Source organism: Myxine glutinosa, chromosome 1, assembly GCF_964187855.1.
Source record: "Myxine glutinosa chromosome 1, kmMyxGlut1.1, whole genome shotgun sequence".
Taxonomy (NCBI): Eukaryota; Metazoa; Chordata; class Myxini; order Myxiniformes; family Myxinidae; genus Myxine; species Myxine glutinosa.
The window spans coordinates 246591697-246609404 of record NC_136261.1 but is presented as its reverse complement, the minus strand read 5'-3'; the positions used below and the strand labels follow the sequence as shown (position 1 = coordinate 246609404).

The 17708-nt window shown below is 45.0% G+C and overlaps 1 protein-coding gene across 3 annotated transcripts in view; it reads right to left on the bottom strand.

The window, feature by feature from the left end:
- Positions 1-17708, bottom strand: part of PAPOLG (poly(A) polymerase gamma) — a 74267-nt gene that overhangs the window by 36591 nt on the left and 19968 nt on the right. For all 3 annotated transcript variants that reach the window (XM_068129782.2, XM_068129781.2, XM_068129783.2), the window contains exon 6: positions 8724-8777. In XM_068129782.2, coding sequence (XP_067985883.1) covers positions 8724-8777 — 54 coding nt within the window. The remainder of the gene's footprint in view (positions 1-8723; positions 8778-17708) is intronic.

Here is a 17708-nt window from a genome sequence, read left to right as displayed (position 1 = left end):
ACTCGGTCAAGGCTCGTGTAAGATGATCAAAGCAAATGACCTGGTGTTGATTGCAGAAAGTATGGATGGACTGAAGGAAAAGATGAACAAGTGGAAGGAATGTATGGAGACAAAAGGTCTGAAGGTGAATATAGGAAAGACAAAGGTGATGGCAAGTGGTAAAGCATGTGGTGAGGTGGAAAGAACTGGGAAGTGGACGTGTGCTGTGTGCAGGAAGGGTGTCGGAGTGAATTCCATTCAATGTACAATGTGCGCTGAGTGTGAGTGGGTTCATCAAAAATGTAGTGGTTTGAGAGGGACATTAACCAGTGTGGCAGCTACATTCAAATGTAAGGGGTGCACAGGGGGAGCTGCAGATGGAGGAAATGTTGAGTTGGATCTTGGAGACGGCATGAAGCTGGAAGGTGTGAAAACATTTTGCTACCTCGGAGACATGCTGAATGGAGAAGGTGGATCAGACTGGGCAACGGTTGCAAGAGCGAGATGTGCATGGAAGAAGTTTCGGGAACTGAGTGGCGTGCTGATGAGGAGGGGAATGTCGTTGAAGCTGAAGGGAAAGGTGTATGCTGCATGTGTGAGAAGTGTTATGATTTATGGGAGCGAGACATGGGTAATGAACATAGAGCAGCAACGAAGGCTGGAAAGAGTGGAAATGCGAATGGTTCGGTGGATGTGCGGAGTATCGTTGAGAGGAAGACAAATGATGAATTGCGAAAGATGATGGGAATAGAGCCTGTGATTGATGCTGTGAAGAGGGACAGGTTGAGATGATTTGGTCATGTGTTGAGGAAGGATGAAAGTGACTGGTTGCGAAGAGTGATGGAAATGAATGCAGAAGGAAGTAGAGGACGAGGAAGACCGAGAAAGACTTGGCTAAAGATGGTGGAAGAAGAAATGTGGGCAAGGGGGTTAACAAGGAGAGATGCAGAAAATAGGGCAAAATGGAGAAGATTGTCATGGGGACCGCAAGGCTAACCCCCACTCTAGCAGGGAAAATGGCCTTAAAATGCATTTTGTGTTGTTGTAGTCAAGGCTCGTGTAAGAGCTAACACAGAGAACATATTATAATAAAGGGAGCGGGAGACAAGATGGGGAGAGAGAAAAACAACACCAGTGGAGAACAGGGACATCGGGAGATCTGTGCAACAGAGAGGGCTGGGCCGGGGTACACGGGATAAACAAGATGGACACTACAATGACTTTCAGGAAAGTTAACGGAATTTGAAGGAGAATTTAAAGAAATATGAATTTGAAGGAGGTGGATTTAGGGTGGATTAACCAGGGAGAAAAGATAAAGGTTTTGGATGGGGGAAAGATAAGAGATGGTGGTGGACAGCTGTTTTGAAGACCAGGAGGGTGGAGTGGCATTGAAGAGGGTGGGAGTTCGTTCCAGAGGCGAGAAAAAAAAAGAGGAAAAATGGAATTACGCCTAGGTCCCCCGTCAGGGAAGTGATGCGAGTTGACAGAGTGGAAGACGCAGAAAACATGCTATGATATAATATTTCGCTCACAAGGTTCAGACATACATGGCGGCGGCCATCTTGGATTTTGACGTGGCGACCCAAGTTATAAGGCAGCCAGGAAGGCTGCAAAGAAAGAGGTAGCAAAGGCGCAGGAGACATGTAGGAAAATGTTCGGAGAACGCTTGGATTCGGAAGAGGGTCAGAAAGCAGTATTCAGGATTGCAAAGCACATAGCGAAAGAGAGGTGTGATGTGATGGGGGTGAGTTGCTTGAAGGATGAAGTGGGACAAATCGTTGTCGACCCAGATGGAATTAAAGGAAGATGGAAAAGATATATGGAAATGCTGTTGAATACAGAGAATTAATGGGATGGCAACATAGAGAGTAACCCAGTTTTAGGACCGGCAGAGAAGATAACTGAGAAGGAAGTTGAGGAAGCGATAAAAGCAATGAAGAGTGGAAAAGCGGGAGGGCCGACGGGAGTTGTGGGAGATATGTTGAAGGCAGCAGGAAGTTGGGGTGTGAAGAGAATGACAGAGATCTGTAATCTGGTGGTGAAAGAAGGCCGCATTCCAGTGGATTGGGAACTGAGTACCCTCGTCCCTCTATACAAGGGGAAAGGTGACCCTCTGGAGTGTGGCTCGTACCGAGCGATAAAGTTATTGGAGCATGGAATGAAGGTATTGGAAAGGGTGTTGGAGAGGAGGATAAGGAAGAAAGTGAAGATCGACGAAATGCAGTTTGGATTTATGCCAGGAAGAGGAACGACAGATGCGCTTTTCATTGTGAGGCAGTTGCAGGAGAAGTACATGGATAAGAGGAAGAAGTTGTTTTTTGGGTTTGTTGATCTGGAGAAAGCATTCGATAGGGTTCCACGCAAAGTATTGACATGGGCATTGAGGAAGTTAGGAGTGGAGGAATGGTTGATCAGAGTAGTGATGGCAATGTACAAAAGAGCACGCACAGCTGTAAGGACGAAGGACGGGAACAGTGGTGAGTTTGAGGTGAAGGTGGGAGTGCATCAGGGGTCGGTACTAAGTCCACTACTATTTGTAGCTGTGATGGAGGTGCTGGCTCAGACCGTAAAGGAGGGTTTACCGTGGGAGTTGTTGTATGCAGATGATCTGGTGTTGATTGCGGAAAGTATGGATGGACTGAAGGAAAAGATGAACAAGTGGAAGGAATGTATGGAGACAAAAGGTCTGAAGGTGAATATCGGAAAGACAAAGGTGATGGCAAGTGGTAAAGCATGTGGTGAGGTGGAAAGAACTGGGAAGTGGCCGTGTGCTGTGTGCAGGAAGGGTGTCGGAGTGAACTCCATTCAATGTACAATGTGTGCTGAGTGGGTTCATCAAAAATGTAGTGGTCTGAGAGGGTCATTAACCAGTGTGGCAGCTACATTCAAATGTAAGGTGTGCACAGAGGGAGCTGCAGATGGAGGAAATGTTGAGTTGGATCTTGGAGACGGCGTGAAGCTGGAAGGTGTGAAAACATTTTGCTACCTCGGAGACATGCTGAATGGAGAAGGTGGATCAGACTCGGCAACGGTTGCTCGAGTGAGATGTGCATGGAAGAAGTTTCGGGAACTGAGTGGCGTGCTGATGAGGAGGAGAGTGTCGCTGAAGCTGAAGGGAAAGGTGTATGCTGCATGTGTGAGAAGTGTTATGATTTATGGGAGCGAGACATGGGTAATGAACGTAGAGCAGCAACGAAGGCTGGAAAGGGTGGAAATGCGAATGGTTCGATGGATGTGTGGAGTATCGTTGAGAGAGAGGAAGACAAATGATGAATTGTGAAAGATGATGGGAATATTGCCTGTGATTGATGCTGTGAAGAGGAACAGGTTGAGATGGTTTGGTCATGTATTGAGGAAGGATGAAAGTGACTGGTTGAGAAGAGTGATGGAAGTTAATGTAGAAGGAAGTAGAGGACGGGGAAGACCGAGAAAGACTTGGCTAAAGATGGTGGAAGAAGAAATGCGGGCAAGGGGGTTAACAAGGAGAGATGCAGAAAATAGGGCAAAATGGAGAAGACTGTCATGGGGACCGCAAGGCTAACCCCCGCTCTAGCAGGGAACATGGCCTTAAAATGCATGTTGTTGTTGTTGTTGACCCAATTTTCAATAGCGTTCTTCCTTATGCCTAGATACACCCACACACCAGATTATAAGTTGGTACGTCGCTTATTTTTCAAGATATTCAGCTCACAAGGTTCAGACATACATGGCGGCGGCCATCTTGGATTTTGACGTGGCGACCCAATTTTCAATAGCGTTCTTCCTTGTGCCTAGATACACCCACACACCAGATTAGAAGTTGGTACGTCGCTTATTTTTCAAGATATTCCGCTCACAAGGTTCAGACATACATGGCATCAGACATACATGGTGGCGGCCATCTTGGATTTTGACGTGGGTTGCACAGACACCAAATTAGAATTCGGTCCTTCGCTTAAGCACGCATGCATGCACGCACGCACGCACACTCCCGCACGGACGGAGGGGAAAATCCCTCTCCAAAAACCCACCCACGTGTGGAGATAGCAGCCAACAATTTGCACGCACGTGCAAACGCACACCCTTAGTCCCTTACACATATAAAACTGTACCATGTGCCTCCCCCTGCTTGCCCATCCCCTCGAGTGGGTGGCAATGGACATATTGGGTCCATTGCCTTGCATCTGGCAGGGAAACAAGTATATCCTCATCATCATGGATTACTTTACCACATGGTCTGAGGCCTTTTCCCTCTCTAACCAGTAAGTATGTGTGGTAGCACAAGTTTTGGAAGGCCTTGTGTCTCGGCCTGGAATCCCTGAAGAACTGCTCGCTGATCAGGGTCAACATTTTGAAAGTAAATTACCAAAGTGTGCAGACTCTTATCCATTTAAAAATATTTTTTTAAATGACAACTCCATGAAGGCCACCACCCTTCAAGACGATTGGGATGACATACCAGACCTCCCAACTTGAGACCACCTCATGTACTCCCACGTGCATGTATGGGAGGGAAATATAATCACTGGTGGATTTTGTGTGGCAGACCACCAGAAGTAGAAGAGGAAGGATCCGTGGAAGGGATACCTGCATCACCTGGAGTCCATGTACACCTGGCGAGTGACCGAATTAAGTGCAGGTATGACACACGGGTCCAGACGAGGGAGTACACTTCGGGAGAACAAGTTTGGCTCTTTAACCCCTCCCCACCCCCATTTGCCCCCCCCCCCCATCCACATTCTCTCCCCCCCCCCCGAGGAGGAATGACGCAGTGTCCCAAACACATCACCTCAGCAGGTTCGGGCAGCATCCTGGTACAAATATGTGATGTCATTCTTAAAATCCAAGTGGGTCACACATGACCTTCCATGGATCATTCACACACAATGCCTAAGTCCAAATGTAGTTAAAGGAAAGAAAAACCAGCCTGCCTTGTGCAAATTATTGGGGTGCTAGGCAGAGACCAAGGGTCCCCTCCCCTTGGGCTGAGCTGCATGTCCTGATGTAGTCAAAAGGCTGACGTGAGAGTGGGAGTGACGTGGAATGAAAGGTGTATGAATGTTGTGAAACAGGGTGAGTGGTGCGAGAGAGAGAAGCATGAACCCCCCACCCCCCGCCCCACCCAAAAAAGATCCCACACCAGAATCACCACTGAGAGGTGAGGCACACAACCTCCATTTATTACAGCAGATTACCAGGATTGGTGTCCACAAACATCCTTGCCCATGTTGTGAAACGTCAACAGAGGCACTCACTTTATTTTTTTTCTTCTGCCTTCACTTTTTCAGCTTTATTTTACTTTTAAATTAGTATTTTTAACAAGGTTATATGATTATTGGATGGAAAATGCAGCCAGCATTCCAAGAAGTCAGCTTTCTGTGGGCATGGGTTGCAGGGTGTTTCATGTATCAGGAATAAACAGCCTCGACCAAGCTGCACTCAACCTTGGGCGAATTACTAGCAGACTACCTGCCCTACGGGTGCGTGACCTTGTTCCAAGTGTGCAAAACGTTCTTCTGACAACCCTTTATTTGGGCAGTGCATCATCAGACTGCTGCGCAATCACTCCCGAAAAAAAAAAGAAAAAGGAAAAACAAACCCCGGTTACTTGTATGAAGCAAGAGCATGTGTACTGCTGCATACGGTATGTACATATCTTACTATAATTCGCCAAATGTCCGTCCGTCCGTTCGAAGGTACCGCAAAAACGGCTCAACCAATCGCAACGATATTCTGGGTGGGTATTCCTGGGACCCCTGGGAGTAAAATAGGCTATATTGTTTTTCCAATTTTTCCAAGTTTTTCAATTTTCCAGTTTTTCCAAACACAATGCAATAATATTTACCGATATGAACAGTGATGTGGCTTTTGTTGAAATTCTACAAATACTGTTTATTCTACGTACCAGGAGAGAGTAGATCGACTCCTGACGAACTCTTCCTATATAAACGTGCGGCTCCAAAGTGACATGGCAGCATGTGCAAAGCGACTGAGAAACAGGTGTAGCGGTCGCTTCCACTATGTGATGAGATTCGGCGTGCACTCTTCACACAAACGCCTGACTGAGAAAGACGTGTAGCGGCCACTTCCGTTTTGCAGAATTCAATCTTTTTTTTCAAAATGGGCGCCATGTACTGTTTAGATTTTGATGATTTGCGTGTGATACGATTCAACGGATGTTTATATGAATCATTTAAAATAAAAAAGCCTTCAATTTCTGATATTTTGCCTTTTCATTTGGGCTTCCTAATTGAAGCCCCACCCATAGGTCAGGTACCGTTGCAGGTATAATAAATACATCGTGGTTAAAAACCTCGGATAATTTGAATTGCAATGAACCCCTCCCCCCAAAGGAAGAAAATGCCAAGATGGATGAAAATTTTTATTTCAAAAGTTGATCAAACGGAAATTGCACAGACAACTTCAGAATGCCCTCAATAATCCCTGAAAGTTTCAGCTTCCTCGATTAATGTCCTCTCGGAGTACACTCCAGGGCAAAAAAAAAAAAAAATGAGCCAGGCTGATTTGTTCAAATTTGGAGCCATAGAGGCGCAGTACATATTCCCGTTTAAATAAATAACTCATGTTACAGTAGCTAAAAGCCCGTTTACAGCAATTTTAATGAAAAAAAGATCACTTTACGTTTTGTTCTCAAAAATAAAAAAAATAAAAAAAATAATGAAATTTCTGCATTTTCGCCTTTCATCTTTAAAGGCAAATATCGCAGATAAAAAATAATCAAAATTTTACACATAAAAAAAGGAAGATAAGACTCTTTTAAGATGTCCTGTCACAAAAAAAAAGCAATTTTTTTTTTTACTGTTAGAAGTATACTTTTAAAGATGTGCAATGCATTTTTAGGGGGTTGTCATGTTTTTTGACTATTTAGTGCACATGTAGTGCCTAAATTGCTCTAATTTATGACTGGTAGAGTTAGCGAAGGTCATGTTTTTTGTTTCAATTTAGAAATGCCTCGAAAGAAAGAGGGTCCATGCCGATACGGATATTAAAAATCGAATTGCTCGTCTTTGTGAAGTAGGCAAGGTATATTCTGAAACCCACAAGCTCATGAAGGAGTACATTCCTATTTCTCTACCTAACAAAGATAATTATCTTATAATTATAATAGGTCTACATTTCCAGAAAATTGGTTCTACTGCAAGGAAGAAGGGATCTGGCAGGCCTAGAGCCACTACAAGTAAAGATGACAGGCAACTGAAATTCTTAGTTCTCCGGGAAAGAAAGAAAAGCTAGTGGAAACTGTCAGAGTTCAGAATGGCTGAAACGAAGGCCGTTTCCAGAAGGACCATCACAAGAAGGTTTACTGATGCTGCTTTTGCCTCAACATGTGCTAAGAAGCCTCCATTAACCAAGAAAATACATTCAGGACAGATTGCACTTTTTGGCCGAATATGGGAACTGTCATTCAGACTGGTTTCGGAGAGTTGTGTGGAGTAATGAATCAAGATTTCAGCTTTGCAGCGATGCCCCAGAACGTTGCCTTCGCAGATCTGGTGAAAGATTCAACCCTGAGTGCATTTCAACAACTGTGAATCATGGGGGAGGTGGAATCATGGTCTGGGGTGCATTTTCATCTGCTGGTGTTGGTGAGCTGATAAGATGTGAACAGTCAATTACTGCCAAGGAACACCAGAAAATATTAGAGAAAGGATTACTTCCCAGCCTCCAAAAGTTATCTCCTGGAGAGATAAAGCAAATAAGTCATTTTTCAACAACATAATGCCCCGGCCTATGTCGAGGATTTCATATATCTTGAGCAAAGTTATGAAACCAGACAGCACTGGTCCATTACTATGGAAACTGTTGGCCCTTCCAGGGAGAGTGAGAAAACAAAGAGCACCTGTTATAATTGCCGTTTGCCTGACCTTGGCAAACATCTCCTGTCATTTAATTTCCTCTTGTATTATATCATGTTATTGCATTCTCACCTTACCCTGTCTAAAAATGTGTGGGTGAGACAGTTTTCTTCCGAGCTGAAAGGCAGGTGCCTTATCTGGTTCCGTTCATATAATCTTTGAGCATACTATATAAACTATGGCCAGTCATGTGTATATTAAGGAGAGCTGTGTTTGGACTGAGGGTTACTGGCCTAGAACCCCCGCAGTTTTCCTTCCGTGTAAATGTCTTATCTTTAATAATAAATTATCCTCTAACTGTCCGAGTCTGGTCAAATGATCATTCATTTGGGGGGGGGGAGGGTAAATCCCCTACACCTACACCTATACCTACACTGCAAAAGCCACCTAAAAGTGGTTGGAGAAAAAGTCCCTGAAACTTATGTTCTGCCTGGTCAGAGTCCAAATTTGAACCCGATAGAGAATATTTGGACCTATATTCAGCACAAACTTATTGTAAGGAAATTTGCAGAGCCTGATCAACTTTGGGAAGCTGCCAAACATGAATGAATGGGACAATATTGACATTTCTCAGTGCAAGAAGCTTTGTGAAAGTTTGACCAAAAGACTAGATTATTTAAAGAAAGCTATGGGACAAGCTATTTCATACTGATTTGTAGTTATTTCTGCATGTTCTGGTGTTTTTTAATGTATGGTAAAATAGTTATGACAAAAGAAAAATGTTTAAAAAAAATTAACTAGGCTCATTTTTTTCGTCCCGGAGTGTAGATGATGAAACTCAACACATGCTTTCCCATCATTACAAAGAGATTACTTTGCGAAGGAGGCATCTAGTTGCTATGTTTGCAAAGAGCAAACAAAATAAGAACTTTGCCACAAAATTCTTACCTCAATATTGTCAAAACTTGACTTGATGACAGGGACGTAAGCATCTTCCACAGACTGAAAATAAAGGAATCAAAATAAATAACCAGACATTGGCAACTGTTCATCTATATCTAAATATCCGAACTGTGTTTGCACCATGCATGTATGTATTAGTAAATCATTGGGCGGAGCATCGAAGGACTGCCTCACACCCATTGGCTGGACAGCTGGCCTGCTTAAATACGGCCGTCATGTTCCTGCTCGGGTAAGCCCAAGCCATCTGCGGAAGTGTTGTACAGTATTCACAATCATTATGCCTTACCTACAAGTGTTCCCTTAAGTGTAAAGCAAGGATCAAATATATATAGAAAGATTCCAGCCGATAGCAGTCTGTCACGGGCTTCAAGGCCATAGCTCATATGGGCCGCAGGATTTTGGCCTCCAGGCCTTGAACGGCCCTATTGCTTATACACTGCCTTGGCTTTCATCTTTCTCCGAAGAAATCATATCAGTCTTGCCCCAAAAGGGGATGCGAGACTATTGCAATGACCATCTATGTCCACATCCATATATTTTCGCTTTAAATATGTTTTTCTCTGCAATCGCTTATCCTATCAACACAAAACAAACATAGGAGGGACTTCCCAAGAAGAATATTTTATTGCTAACTCTGATGTCATAGGTCACATGATATGGCAGCATATTGAATTACAGAAGAAAAAAAAAAAAGATATTTTCTCCGAAACCATTCAATGAAAAAAAAATTGAAACTTGGTATTCAACCATCGTCTTGAAATGATACGTCGTCGGTGAAGTGGTATTTCAGCAATTGGTTTAATTGAAATGCTCATCCAACTAGAATCACACTCTTCGACATCACGACATCCACCGATATGCCTCCGCCAACATTATTACATCATTATTCATACTTGTACCAAGTTTGATTTAAATCCATTCAGCTGTTCTTAGGTATCACATTTTTACCTGACATGACCTCTGACCTCACCAAAATTGCAAAATTCACATCACTCCTCACCTTTGATGCCAAAATATAACCATGTCATCTTTGCATCCGAATATATACTCATACCAAGTTTGTTCAAAATCCCATCACTTGTTCACAAGTTGGCATGGCAACATACATTTTACTTAAAATGACCTCTGACCTCTTGAACCCAAAATCTAATCAGTTCATCTTTTCATCATTAAACATACCTGTACAAAGTTTGATTTGGATCACTTCAGCTGTTTTCAAGTTGGACATATTACAGACTTTCACCCCAAATTCTAATCAGTTAATCTTTACATCATTGTACATAACTGTACCTGTACATTGTACAAACCTGTCGTGGACAGACGGACGGACGGACGGACAACACGAAAACATAATTCCTCCGCCAACTTAGTCGGAGGAGGCATAAACATCTGAAACCGATCTATGACCTGATGTGAGGGAAGAATTAAATTTATGACGTACATAACCCATGCCAAGAAACTATGTGACATAATAGGGTGCATGAATGATAAAGGTATATGGGCCAAAATTGATGTGTCCAGTTAGCGATGGTATTTTTGTTCCAAATGAATGAGTGAGATGAGACTATGCGCTCTACGAGTGCCGTTTTAGTTGGTGTAGTTGTTGTTGCTGTGAAGGTAATATGTATTGTGAAGATAATATGTTGAAGTAATGTTGCTTTTTCCAGAGCAATCATATTATTGGAGGTGTAGTTGTTGTTGTGAAGGTAATATGATATGAGGAAATTCCGTTTGTTGGAAAATGGCAATATTTAATGCTCTGGAGATTTTTCATCAAGGAGATATTTGGTGATGGGAACTGTTCATTTTCAAGTCTCACTTTGTTGGTTGAGGATGATGAGAACACGTGGACCTGAGACGGAAAACTGTTCATCATGTGTGCATATTTTAGGAGCGGTTCTCGGTGTTTGTTGATCCATGTCGCCCAGATGGAATACCAGTGTGTAGTTACAAGAGACCGATATCGGGCGTACATGGGGCAACTTGGCATATTTGCAGGTAACCTTGAGATAAGGCGATTTGCAACATGGACAATTTGACAGCAATGTGGTCTTCAGGGAGGTGTGGTAAACCGGTGGTTCTTAACCTTTTTCTCAACAGGGACTGGCAAAGGTTATCGAGAAATGATCGCGGACCACCAATTGGGAACCACGCAATTAATGGTCTTTACTATCTATACTTCAGCATGTCATACATTTCTAATACCGTTTGACAGTAATATTTTGGTTCTTTACATGTACAGAATGTATCATGAACAACATTGAAGGAATACATTACAACTAATTGAGCATTCCCTGTTTGTCGTAAAAAGGTGACAAAAAGAGTTGGCGGCAGGAAGGGCATCCGGCCGTAAAACATTGCTTCAAAAAGGGGACCAAAAAACAACAACAACCACGGTCCCCGAAAAAGGCCAACTTGCGGGGAAAAATGGCCTCTAAAGGTGGTTTTTAATTGAGCCTGCAGAACTTCCACACAACAAACGGGGCGGGTTTGAGGTGGGCAAGCACTTTGTCAAGAGAATGAACAGTTCCATGAGAAACAGAATCGTACCTCAGGTGTGTGCGAACCCTTCTGTTATGACAATAGGATGTGCAGTGAAATGCTGTTCGTTTTTGAAGTAAACATTGCCTCGGAAAAAGAAATATTACCTCAACGTTACCTTCACAATAACAACACGATCGCTTCAGAGAAAGAAGCTTATTGTAGCTGCATTAGAAGGCTCCGAAGGAAAACTAACAGAGGAAAACAAATGGGAACCAATCTGTCAACAGAACCCTATAAAGCCCAGCACTCATCACACTCAGCTATGCCTGTACCTCTCGCATTCTAGCGATGAAGGGCATTCCATGTACCGTGAGCGCATGCTGCAGGTGCGCTCCAGTTATATATATATATATATATATATACTGTTACGAATTCATGTGAATTACTATTCAGGTCTTTGCTTATCAATGTGTAGTCGAATAAAGGTTGTTGTGATTAAAGGGTCAGGAGCCCTTCTGGGAAAAAGGAGACCGGAAACGGAAGAAAAAAGACACGAGGTCCTGGGGAAGCGACGATCTTCTTCCTCCTCTTCCTCGCCGAGCTCCGAGGCGAGGGTATCGATATTGAGCAGCGTCTGACGCTGCGTTGGAAAACCCGTCTGGCGAAAGGAATTACCCCTTGACACATCAAGTTGCCGTGGGTTCGTGCACGGAACCCAGCGTCCTACACAGTTAGCCTCACCGTCTACAAGGACGCGTACGGGTCGCACCTTGGGCCTCGCGCGCTGGACAAACGGCGCGTTGCTTTGCCCGCTTTGCTTGGCAAGGAGGTGTGCGCTGCAACCGTTGTTCCCGGTACGTGACGTGCACGTTTGGGAGCACGTCAGCCAGGGGTTCGTTCAACCGCCCGTGTGCAGAGAAGCCGACCATCATCTTGGTCAGGAGGGGCCCAGAGACATTGTGAGGGACAGAGACCAAAGGGGTCGTGAGTACCCAAGGGGTCGAGAGTGGGGAAAGAGGACACACCTATATAAGATGGCCATCTTAATAATATTGGTGATTAATTGTTGATTGTTGATTGTTGATGGTTGTTGATTGCTCGGGGAATATATTATTGATTCTTCCGGATCCTTGGGGTGGGGTTTCTTATTGACTGGAAGTCATATTGATTGCGTTACGAAAGCGTATAAATAATATATCTTTCTGGCGGAGTTCCTCTCACGGTCCGGGGGTCACCGAGACCAGGTAGTTACCGGGAGGACCCCGTAACAGAATTGGGGGCTCGTCCGGGATCTAAAATTGTATAAAATAATAAAATAATATTTTTATTAATTAAAATTTATTAATTAAGTATTAATTGGTAAATTTTTGGGGAAATTGGGGGTAAAGTCTTGGGTGAAGGTTAACAGGTGTTGACGATAGGCACCATGGCGTTTGTGGCACAGAACTTTGCGGTAACCCCGAGTGAGGCACAGTTCCGAGCGTTACTAAAAGCGGACCTCTTGAAATTGGCCAAACATTTTAACTTGGAGGTCCGAACTAATTTGAGGAAGGCAGAGTTGCAGACCACGGTGATACAGTCTATGGTGGGATTAGGAACATGGGACGAGTTAGCCTGGGAGTGGCTACCCGAAGAACCAGAAGACGTTGAGCTCCGGAAACTGGAGTTGCAATTACGGAGCCAGGAACGGATCAAAGAAGAAGAAAGGAAAGCAGAAAAGGAAAGAGCAGAAGAAGAAAGGAAAGCAGAAAAGGAAAGAGCAGAAGAAGAAAGGAAAGCAGAAAAGGAAAGAGCAGAAGAAGAAAGGAAAGCAGAAAAGGAAAGAGCAGAAGAAGAAAGGAAAGCAGAAGAGAGGAGAGAAGAGAAACAAGCAGAGGAAAGGAGAGTGGAACGAGAACTCCAGGAAAGGTTAGCAGAAGAAGAAAGGAAAGCAGAAAAGGAAAGAGCAGAAGAAGAAAGGAAAGCAAAAGAGAGGAGAGAAGAGAACCAAGCAGAGGAAAGGAGAGTGGAACGAGAACTCCAGGAAAGGTTAGAAGGGAGAAAAGCAGAGGAGAGGAGAGCTGCCAGGGAACTCGAAGCAGAGGAGAGAAAAGCCGAAAGGGAGTTGAAGGAACGTGATCTGGCGCTTCAGCAAGAGATTAAATTCAAGGAGCTGGATTTAATGAGAGAACGGGGAGAGGTACCACCCTTGCTGACGGGGTCGACACCTAGCCAGAACACCTGGGATGTGGGCAGACATGTGAGGCTGGTTCCACCCTTCAGTGAAAAGGAGGTCGCAAAATTTTTTCCACACTTTGAGAAAGTGGCTCGACAGTTAAACTGGCCGGAGGAGGCCTGGACCATACTAGTGCAAAGTGTGCTGGTGGGAAAAGCTCAAGAGATTTATTCGGCGCTACCAATGGACCAATGTGCAGATTATGAGGTATTGAAGAAGCACATCCTCAAAGCCTATGAGTTGGTTCCGGAAGCTTACCGGCAAAAATTCAGGAATGCCAGGAAGAGGGAGAGTGAGACCCATGTGGAGTTTGCCAGAGTGAAAGAAAACATGTTTGATCGGTGGTGTGAGTCAAAAGGAGTCGGGAAGGACTTCGAAGCATTGCGCGACCTGATGCTGGTGGAGGAATTTCAACAGTGTGTCCACGAGGACATCAAAGTGTACCTGCAGGAAAAGAAAGTACCGAAGTTGTGGGACGCAGCCACCATGGCAGATGATTATGCCTTAACACACCGGATAGGGGTCCACGAACCTAACTCCTCGCCTAGATCTCCGCAGGGGAGGGGTGGAACAGCAGGTGCGGAGAACGACAATACATGGCGGCGGCCTCGAGATGAATATGGGGACAACGCTGATACCCGAACTGTTCGAAATCAGGGGGCTACGGGCCCAAGACAAACTTATTTTTCGGGGGGCCCGAGGCAGACCACGAGTTTTTCCTCCGGGCCTACTTGCGCTTTTTGCAAGAAACCTGGACACTTGATGTCCAGTTGTTACCTCATGAAAAGGGAAAACCCAGAGCGGAGTCCGACTATTACCACTCCGAATGCGATGGCAAGCGTAAGAAATCGCCCACAGAAGAGTTACCAACCATTTATTTATGAGGGGTTGGTCTCACTCAAGGGAGACTTGACTAACCCAAGACCGGTTAGGGTTTTGAGGGACACAGGAGCCCATCAAATCCTTAATGCTTGAAGGCATTTTGCCATTGTCAAAGAGTACCGCAACTGGTGATGGTGTTCGGTTACAAGGGATCGGTGGCTGTGTTAGTGCCCCACTTCATGTCATCCATTTGGAATCCGATTTGGTGTCAGGACCGGTCACCGTCGGTTTACAAGCCACGCTTCCTGTAGAGGGAGTATCTGTGATTATCGGGAATGATTTGGCCGGGGGGCAAATTTATGGTAACCCGAGGGTTGGTAAAGAGCACAGCAGGGAAAATAACACCACACCAGCTCGGGATGGCGACAAAAGTTCAAAGTTATTTGTAGGGGGACTGAACTTCAACACAGAGGAAGAGGTTCTGACCTCTGTCTTCAACAGATATGGGCCGCTGGTGGAAGTGCGGGTGGTAAAAGACCGGGAAACGCAACGGTCAAGAGGGTTCGGCTTTGTCACGTTTGCAAGCACAATAGACGCCAGGGAGGCAGAGAAGAATTGGAATGGTAAGGATTTGGAAGGTCGGACCACAACAGTAGGGAAGGCATTTCGTAGGCGTCGAGAGGTCTACAGAAGAGGACCACTTGGCGGTAGTTTTGGTGTGGGCAGCAGCCGATATTACTATGGAGGCTCCCAGAGTTACGGCACCTCCCGAAAGAATGAATGTCAGAGCACTGGCCGAGAAGGAGACCGCCAGTCAGGTAACGGCTGGGACAAGGGGTCCCACCGTAACTGTTAGGAGTCTGGAGAAGTTGAAGCCCTATATACGGTGGAGCCGCCGAGCCGGGGCTCCCACACGGACTAACCGTGAACGCCACGTTCTTAAAGGCGTCCAGGTAGTGAACTTTCCTGCACGGACTAACCGTGAACTCCACATTCCTTAAGGCGTCCATGTAGGGAATACTCCGCTGGGCCTCCCGAAAAAGTGCTATAGAGAGGTTTAAATTTGGGGGCTTTGGTCACCACCTCTTACCCGTCATTCAAGAGAAACTAGAAGTGGTTGACGCTTGGTCCAGAGGGAATTAATCTAGGAGATTGTGTGAAATTTTGTTGCTTTATTTTTAAGTGATGACTGTGCCCGGGGGGAACTGATGATTTGGGGGGGGGGTGAGTTATCTGGTTTATTTATCAAAGTTGGCCGGCAAAGAAAGTTTTCGCTGGGTTCAAACTTTCTTTCTTGAAGGGGGGGAGTGTTACGAATTCATGTGAATTACTATTCAGGTCTTTGCTTATCAATGTGTAGTCGATTAAAGGTTGTTGTGATTAAAGGGTCAGGAGCCCTTCTGGGAAAAAGGAGACCTGAAACGGAAGAAAAAAGAAACGAGGTCCTGGGGAAGCGACGATCTTCTTCCTCCTCTTCCTCGCCGAGCTCCGAGGCGAGGGTATCAATATTGAGCAGCGTCTGACGCTGCGTTGGAAAACCCGTCTGGCGAAAGGAATTACCCCTTGACACATCAAGTTGCCGTGGATTCGTGCACGGAACCCAGCGTCCTACACAGTTAGCCTCACCGTCTACAAGGACGCGTACGGGTCGCACCTTGGGCCGCGCGCGCTGGACAAGCGGCGCGTTGCTTTGCCCGCTTTGCTTGGCAAGGAGGTGTGCGCTGCAACCATTGTTCCCGGTACGTGACGTGCACGTTTGGGAGCACGTCAGCCAGGGGTTCGTTCAACCGCCCGTGTGCGGAGAAGCCGACCATCATCTTGGTCAGGAGGGGCCCAGAGACATTGTGAGGGACAGAGACCAAAGGGGTCGTGAGTACCCAAGGGGTCAGGAGTGGGGAAAGGGGACACACCTTTATAAGATGGCCATCTTAATAATATCGGTGATTAATTGTTGATTGTTCATGGTTGTTGATTGTCGATTGCTCGGGGAATATATTATCGATTCTTCCGGATCCTTGGGGTGGGGTTTCTTATTGACTGGAAGTCATATTGATTGCGTTACGAAAGCGTATAAATAATATATCTTTCTGGCGGAGTTCCTCTCACGGTCCGGGGGTCACCGAGACCAAGTAGTTACCGGGAGGACCACGTAACAATACACATACACACACACACACACACACAAAGAGAGACAGAGACACACACACGGAAACACACACAGTTGAAATTGCTAAATTCAGCTGTCTCTGACATCACCCACCTTCAAGTACACATGAAGTGCCTGATGAAATGACTTGAAACGTCATCGTTGCAACTCGATTGCCGGTGGGAGGGTAGAAATAAATATACAGTAGTGACCCCTAATTCCGAACGCCCCTCATCTCGAACTACTCTAATTCCGAACCGTAAATTCGAGAAAATTTTGTCCCTAATTCCGAATGTATTTCTATAACCGAACCGCCAACATAGCGTTAGCGTCGTTCATATTTCCCGCCGCGAGCGTCGAGATTTTGAAGGCTTTGAAGAACCTATTGTGCCTGCTATTGTAGCATTGGGTCAGTCCATGGGCTTGGAGGTGAGTGAAGAGGATGTGGAGGAGTTAGCGGCGGATCACAACAAGGAACTCACCACAGAAGAACTTCAGCACCTCCACAAGATGCAGCAAGAAGAAGTGGCAGTGGAAATTTATTCAGAGGAGGAAGAGGGAGCTAGTGGTAACATTTCCAGTGCTGAAATTAAAGAACTGTGCTTCCATTGGTCTAAAACACAGGCCATTGTTGAAAGGTGGCACCCTAATAAAGCAGTGGTTAACAGGAGCATTAACTTGTTCGGTGACAATGTGATTGACCACTTCAGAAAAATTAAGAAAAGTCGCCAACACCAGGCAACTTTGGAGAGGTGGTTCTCTAAAGAAAGCAAGCCTAGTGAGCCCCAACCCTCTACAAGTGGTGTTAAGAGACAAAGAGAGCAAACACCAGAAGCACAGTCATCTGATGTTAGCTTGGAAGGTGCCTCACCTTCCAAGCAATAAAACCCTCTCCCTCCTTCCTCCTCTCCAGCTTCCACATGCACCATCAGAACTCTCCACTAAGGTAAATGCAGTTATTTTCATGTTAGTACATTTATTTCTTGTTTTTATTATTATTATTATTTGATATTTAGGGCATTTACTCATCTTATTTTACCTTGAATCATGTGTATTTGCAGTTAACAGTGTCTTGATAATGGATTTTTGGGGTCCAGGAACGGATTAATTCACTTTCCATTATTTCTAATGAGGAAAATAGTTTCTAATTCCGAACTTTTCCCAATCCGAACTTCCGCTGGAACGAATTAAATTCGGATTTAGAGGTCCCACTGTATATATATGGGTAGAAATATATATATATATATATATATATATATATATTGTCGCGATCCCGCCTGGTAAATGTTCCCAGCACGGAATA